Here is a 9,741-nt window from a genome sequence, read left to right as displayed (position 1 = left end):
ATTTTTAGGTCATTGAGTTCTTTCTTTCTTTCTTTTATTTTTTCTCATTTTTTTTATTGGTTGTTCAAAACATTACAAAGCTCTTGACATATCGTATTCTATACATTAGATTCAAGTGGGTTATGAACTCCCATTTTTATCCCAATTATAGATTGCAGAATCACATTGGTTACGCATCCACATTTTTACATGATGCCATATTAATGACTGGTGTATTCTGCTACCTTTCCTATCCTCTACTATCCCCCCTCCCATCCCCTCCCGTCTTCTCTCTCTACCCCATCTACTACAATTCATTTCTCTCCTTGTTTTTTTTCCATTCCCCTCACAACCTCTTATATGTAATTTTGTATAACAATGAGGGTCTCCTTCCATTTCCATGCAATTTGCCTTTTCTCTCCCTTTCCCTCCCACCTCATGTCTCTGTTTAATGTTAGTCTTTTCCTCTTGCTCTTCCTCCCTGCTCTGTTCTTAGTTGCTCTCTTTATATCTCTTTATAGCAAAGAAGACATTTGGCATTTTTTTTTAGGGATTGGCTAGCTTCACTTAGCATAATCTGCTCTAATGCCATCCGTTTCCCTGCAAATTCCACGATTTTGTCATTTTTTAGTGCTGTGTAATACTCCATTGTGTATAAATGCCACATTTTTTTTAAACCATTCATCTATTGAAGGACATCTGGGTTGGTTCCAAAGTCTAGCTATTGTGAATTGTGCTGCTATGAACATCGATGTGGCAGTATCCCTGTAGTACGCACTTTTAAGGTCTTGAGGGAATAGTCCGAGAAGGGCAATAGCTGGGTCTAATGGTGGTTCCATTCCCAGCTTTCCCAGGAATCTCCATACAGCTTTCCAAATTGGCCGCACCAATTTGCAGTCCCACCAGCAATGTATAAGAGTACCCCCTTTCCCAACATCCTCGCCAGCACTTGTTGTTGTTTGACTTCATAATGGCTGCCAATCTTACTGGAGTGAGATGGTATCTTAGGGTGGTTTTGATTTGCATTTCTCTGACTGCTAGAGATGGTGGGCATTTTTTCATGTACTTGTTGATTGATTGTATGTCCTCCTCTGAGAAGTGTCTGTTCAAGTCTTCGGCCCATTTGTTGATTGGGTTTTTTTTTTTTTAAGATAGAGAGAAAGAGAGAGAGAAGAGTTTTTAGAGAGAGAGAGAGAGAGAATTTTATTTTAATATTTTATTTTTTTTAGTTTTCGGCGGACACAACATCTTTCTTTGTATGTGGTGCTGAGGATCGAACCCGGGCCGCACGCATGCCAGGCGAGTGCGCTACCGCTTGAGCCACATCCCCAGCCCAAGAGAGAAGAGTTTTAATATTTATTTATTTTAGTTCTCGGCGGACACAACATTTTTGTTTTGTATTGGTGCTGAGGATCGAACCCGGACCGCATGCACGCCAGGCGAGCGCGCTACCACTTGAGCCACATCCCCAGCCCTTATTTGTTTTCTTATTGTTAATTTTCTTGAGTTTCCCAGCACCATTTGTTGAAGATGCTATCCTTCCTCCATTGCATGCTTTTAGCCCCTTTATCAAATATAAGATAGTTGTAATTTTGTGGATTGGTCTCTGTGTCCTCTATTGTGTACCATTCGTCCACCCGCCTGTTTTGGTACCAGTACAATGCTGTTTTTGTTACTATTGCTCTGTAGTATAGTTCGAACTCTGGTATTGCTATACCGCCTGACTCACACTTCCTGCTTAGAATTGCTTTTGCTATTCTGGGTCTTTTGTTTTTCTATATGAATTTCATAATTGCTTTATCTATTTCTACAAGAAATGCCCTTGGGATTTTGATTGGCATTGCATTGAACCTATAGAGAACTTTGGATAATATTTCCATTTTGATGATGTTAGTTCTTCATATCCATGAACAGGGTATATTTTTCCATCTTCTAAGGTCTTCTTCTATTTCTCTCTTTAGGGTTCTGTAGTTTTCATTGTATAATCCTTTCACCTCTTTTGTTAGGTTGATTCCCAAGTTTTTTTTTTTTTTTTGAGGATATTGTGAATGGGGTGGTTGTCCTCATTTCCATTTCAGAAGATTTGGCGCTGATATACAGGAATGCCTTTGATTTATGCGTGTTGATTTTATTTTTGCTGAATTCATTTATTAACTCTAGTAGTTTCTTTGTAGACCCTTTTGGGTCTGTTAGATATATTATCATATCATCCACAAATAGTGATAATTTAAGTTCTTCTTTTCCTATTTTTATGGCTTTAATTGCTTTCGTGTAATTGCTCTGGCCAGTGTTTTGAGAACTATATTGAATAGAAGTGGTGATAGGGCTGGGGATGTGGCTCAAGCGGTAGCGCGATCTCCTGGCATGCGTGCGGCCCGGGTTCGATCCTCAGCACCACATACAAACAAAGATGTTGTGTCTGCCGAAATCTAAAATAAATAAATAAATATTAAAAAAAAATAGAAGTGGTGATAGAGGGCAACCCTGTCTTGTTCCAGATTTTAGAGGGAATGCCTTCAGTTTTTCTCCATTCCGAATAATGCTAGCCTGAGGTTTAGCATATATAGCTTTTACGATGTTGAGGTAAGATCCTGTTATCCCTAGTTTTTCTAGTATTTTGAACATAAAGGGATGTTGTACTTTGTCAAATGCTTTTTCTGCATCTATCGAGATGATCATGTGGTTCTTTAAGTGTATTGATGTGGCGAATAACATTTATTGATTTCCGTATATTGACCCAGCCTTGCATCGCAGGGATGAATCCTACTTGATCATGGTGCACAATTTTTTTGATATGCTTTTATATTCGATTCACCAGGATTTTATTGAGGATTTTTGCATCTATGTTCATTAGAGATATTGGTCTGTAGTTTTTTTTCTTTGAAGTCTTTGTCTGGTTTCGGTATCAGGGTGATGTTGGTCTCATACAATGAATTTGGAAGATCTCCTTCTTTTTCTGTTTCTTGAAATAACTTGAAAAGTATTGGTATTAATTCTTCTTTGAAGGTTTTGTAAAACTCCGCTGTATGTCCATCTGTTCCAGGGCTTTTCTTGGTTGGCAGTCTTTTGATGGTTTCTTCTATTTCCTCTTTTGTCATTGGTCTGTTTCAATTGTGTGTATCTTCCTGACTCAATCTGGGCAAGTCATATGACTTAAGAAATTTATCGATATCTTCACTATCTTCTATTTTATTGGAATATAGGGTTTCAAAATAATTTCTAATTATCTTCTGTATTTCTGTAGTATCTGTTGTGATATTGCCTTTTTCATTCCATATGTTGGTAATTTGAGTTCTCTCTCTTCTTCTCTTCGTTAGCATGGCTAAGGGTCTGTTGATCTTATTCATTTTTTCAAAGAACCATCTTTTAGTTTTATCAATTTTTTCAATTTTTTTTTGTTTCAATTTCATTGATTTCCATTCTGATTTTAATTATTTCTTGCCTTCTGCTACATTTGCTGTTGTTTTGCTCTTCCTTTTCTAGCGTTTTGAGATGAAGTGTGAGTTCATTTATTTGTTGGTTTTTTCTTTTTTTGAGGAATGACCTCCAGGCAATGAATTTCCCTCTTAAAACTGCTTTCATTGTGTCACATAGATTCCAATATGTTGTGTCTGTATTTTCATTTGTTTCTAAGAATTTTTTGATTTCCTCCTTTATGTCTTCTGTAACCCATTGATGATTCAGTAACATATTGTTCATTTTCCAGGTGATGCAGGATTTTTCCTTCCTTCTTTTATCATTGATTTCCAGTTTCATTCCATTATGATCAGATAAGGTGCATTATATTATCTCAACCCCTTTATATTTACTAAGAGTTGCCCTATGGCTTAATATATGGTCTATCTTTGAGAAGGATTCCTGTGCTGCTGAGATGAATGTGTATCCACTTGATGATGGTTGATATATTCTATATATTTCGGTTAAGTCTAGGTTATTAATTGTGTTATTGAGTTCTACAGTTTCTTTATTCACCTTTTGTCTGGTGGATCTGTTCAAAGGAGAGAGCGGTGTGTTGGAGTCACTGATAATTATTGTGTTGTGGTCCATTTGACTCTTGAACTTGAGGAGAGTTTGTTTTATGAACGTTGCAGCACCATTGTTTGGTGCATACATATTGATAATTGTTATGTCTTGTTGGTGGATGGTTCCTTTTAACAGTATATAGTGGCCTTCTTTATCCCTTTTGATTAACTTAGGTTTCAAGTTGATTTTATTCAATATGAGTATGGCCACTCCTGCTTGCTTCCGAGGACCATGTGAGTGGTATGATTTTTCCCAGCCTTTCACTTTCAACCTGTGTATGTCTTTTCCTATCATATGAGTCTCCTGAAGGCAGCATATTGTTGGATTTGTTTTTTTAATCCAGGTTACTAGCCTTTGTCTCTTGATTGGTGAATTTAAGCCCTTAACGTTTAAGGTTACTATTGATATATTGTTTGTACTTCCAGACATGCTTATTTATGTATTTATTTTAATATGGCTCGTTTTTCCTTTTTGGTTATATTTTTTGTTCTTCCCTTTACTGGGTTACCTCCCAATGTTAGTTTTGGGAGCTGTTTTTCAATTCCTCTTCTTGTAGTGTTTTGCTCAGAATGCCTTGCAGTGCTGGTTTTCTGGCTGCGAATTCTTTTAACTTTTGTTTATCGTGAAATATTTTAATTTCATTGTCAAATCTGAAGCTTAATTTTGCTGGATACAGTATTCTTGGTTGGAATTGATTATTTTTCAGGGTTTGAAATACGTTGTTCCAGGATCTTCTTGCTTTCAACGTCTGTGATGAAAAATCAGCCGTTAACCTAATTGGTTTACCCCTGAATGTAATCTGCCTTCTTTCTCTCCTAGCTTTTAATATTCTCTCCTTGTTCTGTATGTTGGATATCTTCATAATGATGTGTCTTGGAGTTGTCTATACATTTGTGGGATATTTCAGATCTCAGTGACCTTTGAGGATGTGGCTGTGAACTTCACCAAGGAGGAATGGGCTTTTCTGGATGCTTCCCAGAAGAACCTTTACAGAGATGTGATGCGGGAAGTCCTCAGAAACCTGGCTTCTATAGGTAATAATGATGGTTTTAAGATTAATCAAATCGAGAACTCATGTTTAATTTGGTCATTTATGTAGAAGGTGAAAAGGAAATCAGTTGATGAATTATTGAAGAATAAATGGCACCTACAATTTGGCAAAGCATTTCTAGCTCCTAAATATTCATAAAGATTGTTATGTTGTCTCATTTTAGGAAACAAGTGGGAAGACAAGACCACTGAAGATCAGATTGAAAACTCTGGAAGCAACCTAAGGTAACTCTACTCACAAGAGGAATTCGTGAGGGAATCTGAGAACTGTCATATAATTTTTAAAGCAAACGAACCGAAGAAGTATGCATAATTTGAAATGTATTTATTCTTATAATATTTTTTACCAGAAATATATACTTATCTGTAACAGGTATTCAGTCTTTTCAAAGTATTTGACATGCAAAAAGGACTATGAAATTGCATATGTGAATATGACTATGTGAATAATAGCCATAGAGAAGCTGTGTTGCAAAGGATTGTTTCCTTTCAATCTCTTTATTTTCAGGCAACTTTAACAAGTCAGAAAAATGTAGCCTTTACGTGATGTTGGTAGAAATGTAAAGACCTATAAATAAATAGAAAACCGTGAATGAGTTAGGTATCAATTATGTGCTGGTCACTTCTTCTTCAAAGAAGTCCTATGGTAACCTTCAAACTTTCATCACAGAATAGTGTGGGGAAACCTTCAAATCGATTCCAATTCTTAATCAAACAAAGACAAATTTTAATAGATTAAATCTATGTGACTTCATTATGTGTGCAAAAGATTTCATATGTCCTTCTTTCCTTCATAGGCACATCACATCTCACTCTGGACACAAATACTATAAGCATGAGGAATGTGAAGAGAAGCCATGTGCATTTAAACAATATAGGAAATCTCTGGTTTCTCTCAAAAGTGTTCACACACAAATGTTGTTACAAACTGGAGATAGACCACATGAAAATACAGTATGTGGGAAAGTCATCAGTTGTTCCAATGACATTCAAAGACATGAAGAAACTCATACTGGGGGGCATCCCTATGAATGTCAACAATGTGGTGAAGCCTCTTCTTCTCTCCCAGGTGTTCAAAGACACATGATAACACACAGTGGAGGTAAACCTTTTCAATGTGAGGTATGTGGGAAAGCCTTTCATTTCTCCTCTTTATTTAGAAGACATGAAAGAACTCATTCTGGAGAGAAACTCTATGAATGTAAACAAGATGGTCGAACCTTTATTTCACAGACAAGTCTTCCAAAGCACAGGATCACACACACAGGGAATGCACATTTCAAATGTAAGGTATGTGGGAAAGACTTTGCTTATCCGAGATTACTTAGAATACATCAGAAAACACATGCTGGAGAGAAGCCCTATGAATGCAAACAATGTGGAAAAGCCTTTGCTACATCCTATAAGCTTAAGAGCCATGAAAGAACACACACTGGAGAGAAGCCCTATGAATGTCAACAATGTGGAAAAGCCTTTGCTAGATCTGGTGACCTTCACACACATGGAAGAACTCATACGGGAGAAAAGCCCTATGTATGTAAGCAGTGTGGAAAAGCCTTTCCTACATCCCGTCAGCTTCAAGAACATGGAAGGACACATACTGGAGAGAAGCCTTATGAATGCAAAAAATGTGGAAAAGCCTTTGCTACATCCTCTCAGCTTCGTGCACATGGAAGAACACATACTGGAGAGAAGCCTTATGAATGCAAACAATGTGGAAAAGCCTTTGCTATGTTCCATCAGCTTAGCAGACATGGAAGAACACACACTGGAGAGAAGCCCTATGAATGTAAGCAGTGTGGCAAAGCCTTTGCTAGATCTGGTGACCTTCACATACATGAAAGAACTCATAGTGGAGAGAAGCCCTATGTATGTAAGCTGTGTGGCAAAGCGTTTGCTACATCCCGTCAGCTTCATAAACATGGAGCAACACATACTGGACAGAAGCCTTATGAATGTAAGCAGTGTGGAAAAGCCTTTGCTAGATCTAGTCACCTTCAGATTCATGGAAGAACACACACTGGAGAGAAGCCCTATGAATGTAAGCAGTGTGGAAAAGCCTTTGCTAGTTCTAGTTACCTTCAGATTCATGGAAGAACACACACTGGAGAGAAGCCCTATGAATGTAAGCAGTGTGGAAAAGCCTTTGCTACATCTAGTTACCTTCAGATTCATGGAAGAACACACACTGGAGAGAAGCCCTATGAATGTAAGCAGTGTGGAAAAGCCTTTGCTACATCTAGTTGCCTTCAGATTCATGGAACAACACATACTAGAAAGAAACCCTTTGGATGTCAACAGTGTGGAAAAACATTTGCTTCATCCTTTCATCTTCGCATACATGGAAGAATGCATACCGGAGAAAAGCCCTATGAATGTGACCAATGTGGAAAAGCCTTTCCTGCTGCCTATAACCTTCAGATACATAAACGAACTCATACTGGAGAGAGGCCCTATGAATGTAAGCAGTGTGGGAAAGCCTTCACTCGGTCCTCTCACCTTCACTCACATGAACAAACTCATACTGGAGAGAAGCCCTATGATTGTAAGCAGTGTGGCAAAGCCTTTGCTAGATCCAGTGAACTTCAAATACATGGAAGAGTGCATACTGGAGAGAAGCCCTATGAATGTAAGCAGTGTGGCAAAGCCTTTGCTAGATCCAGTGAACTTCAAATACATGGAAGAGTGCATACTGGAGAGAAGCCCTATGAATGTAAGCAGTGTGGCAAAGCCTTTGCTAGATCCAGTGAACTTCAAATACATGGAAGAGTGCATACTGGAGAGAAGCCCTATGAATGTAAGCAGTGTGGCAACGCCTTTGCTAGATCTGGTGACCTTCACATACATGAAAGAACTCACACTGGAGAGAAGCCCTATGAATGTAAGCAGTGTGGCAAAGCCTTTGCTACATCCCATCAGCTTCATAAACATGGAAGAACACATACTGGAGAGAAGCCCTATGAATGCAAACAATGTGGAAAAGCCTTTGCTACATCCTATAAGCTTAAGATCCATGAAAGAACACACACTGGAGAGAAGCCCTATGAATGTAAGCAGTGTGGTAAAGCCTTCACTCAGTCCTCTTACCTTCACTCACATGAACAAACTCATAATGGAGAGAAGCCCTAAGAATGTAAGCAGTGTGGAAAAGCCTTTGCTAGATCCAGTGACCTTCACAGACACGGAAGAATGTATACTGGAGAAAAGCCCAATGAATATCAACAATGTGGAGAAGCCTTTGCCACATCTTGTCTGCTTCACACATGTGAAAGAACACATACTGCATAGAAATCGTATGCATGAAAACAATTGGTAAACTCTTCTGTTATTACTGTTTCACTCATATACGTGGAGGAAGTTTACTGGAGAAAAATCCTTTGAATGTGAAATATGGTAAATCAGTATTTCATGTCATCCTCAAAGACAAGAGAGGCTCACACAGCTGAAAATGTGTGTGTGTGTGTGTGTGTGTGTGTGTGTGTGTGTGTGTGTGTGTTTGTGTGTGTGTATGTATGTGTGAGATAGAGAGAGATCAATCAATCAAAGATCCACTGACTGGGGATTTAGTCTGGTGGTGCTCTACAACTGAGCTACATTCCAGTTCCTTTTTACATTTTATTTTGAGATGGGGACTTGCTGAGTTTCTTAGGGTCTTTCTAAGGTGCAACATTGATTCTTCAGAATCAGCCTCTCGAGTCTCAGGAATTAAAGGCATACACCACCACATCCAACTGAATAACTCTTTAAATGTGAGAAATATCACAAATCATTCCATTGTCCCTGTTGCCTTCAAAGCCATTTCATTCACATTGAAAAACAAACCCTCTTAATTTGGGGGATTTGCTACATTTTATCAGCTTCATTTCCTTTCTTATATATGAAAACACTCATGCAGAGAAGCCATTTTTTTCTTAAGGACTGGGAATATTGTTTTGGAATAAAAAGAATAAATCCTATGCAAGTAAGAAATGTAAAGGGTTCAGCTGTTCTAGTTTTGTTCAGTTGTATGAAAGGACTCATACTGTAGAAAATGCTGAGGATAAGCCATGTGGGGCAGTATTCAGCTTTGAGAGTTTTCTCCAAAGGCATAAAAGAATTCACATCTGTGAAAATCCTTTTTCTATCTTTAAAAATTGCAGTAACACTTTCAACTTTCCAGGTCCCTTTGAACAGCATTTAAGAAATCACACTGGAGACAAGCCCCGTATGTAGAAATGTGGTGAGAACTTTGCTTATTTCAGATCCATTTGAACTTGTTCAGACTTGAGCAAAATTTTGTTTTATTTCATTTATTTCTTTATTTTGAGATAATCACTGTAGGTGTGTGAAAATGGTGTGTGCCTTCATTTCTTTTCTTTCTTTCTTTCATTTTTTTTAATGTATTCAGAGGTAACAAAACTGCACCCTGGGTTGGAGAGGAGCATTGCGTCAGCATGAATATTTGAAAGCAACATGTTTTTCTGGGTTAAATCTCTCTTATTGTTAGATTCCATTTTCCTGTATTTTAAGTCTTTTGTGTCTAATGTTTCATTACATATTGTGTATGTTAGCTTAGGCCTCTCCACTCCAGCCTTTGGTACAGATTGGTGAAATGGCTCTTCTGAACTTCTTTCCTCTCTTTCTTTGTTCAGATTTCACCCAGGAGTGCTCTAGCACTGAGTTTCTCCACAGTTCTTTTAATTGTTATTT

At 37.9% G+C, this 9,741-nt stretch overlaps 1 protein-coding gene across 1 annotated transcript; it reads left to right on the top strand.

The window, feature by feature from the left end:
* The first annotated feature begins 5,002 nt into the window (after positions 1–5,002).
* LOC144250561 (uncharacterized) lies at positions 5,003–8,257 on the top strand. The gene is made up of 5 exons (XM_077793430.1): positions 5,003–5,036; positions 5,217–5,277; positions 6,048–6,289; positions 6,356–6,785; positions 6,870–8,257. The coding sequence occupies exons 1-5, from the start codon at positions 5,003–5,005 to the stop codon at positions 8,179–8,181; spliced, it is 2,079 nt and encodes a 692-aa protein (XP_077649556.1). The 3' UTR covers positions 8,182–8,257.
* Positions 8,258–9,741: the final 1,484 nt, after the last annotated feature.

Source organism: Urocitellus parryii, chromosome 16 (assembly GCF_045843805.1).
Source record: "Urocitellus parryii isolate mUroPar1 chromosome 16, mUroPar1.hap1, whole genome shotgun sequence".
Classification (NCBI taxonomy): Eukaryota; Metazoa; Chordata; class Mammalia; order Rodentia; family Sciuridae; genus Urocitellus; species Urocitellus parryii.
This window is presented reverse-complemented; position numbering and strand designations above follow the sequence as displayed.

Coding starts and splice junctions, on each gene's coding strand:
- LOC144250561 (XM_077793430.1), top strand. CDS start 5,003: ATGCGGGAAGTCCTCAGAAACCTGGCTTCTATAG. Junction 5,037..5,216: donor CAGAAACCTGGCTTCTATAG/GTAATAATGATG, acceptor GTCTCATTTTAG/GAAACAAGTGGGAAGACAAG. Junction 6,786..6,869: donor TGTGGAAAAGCCTTTGCTAT/GTTCCATCAGCT, acceptor AGCCTTTGCTAG/ATCTGGTGACCTTCACATAC.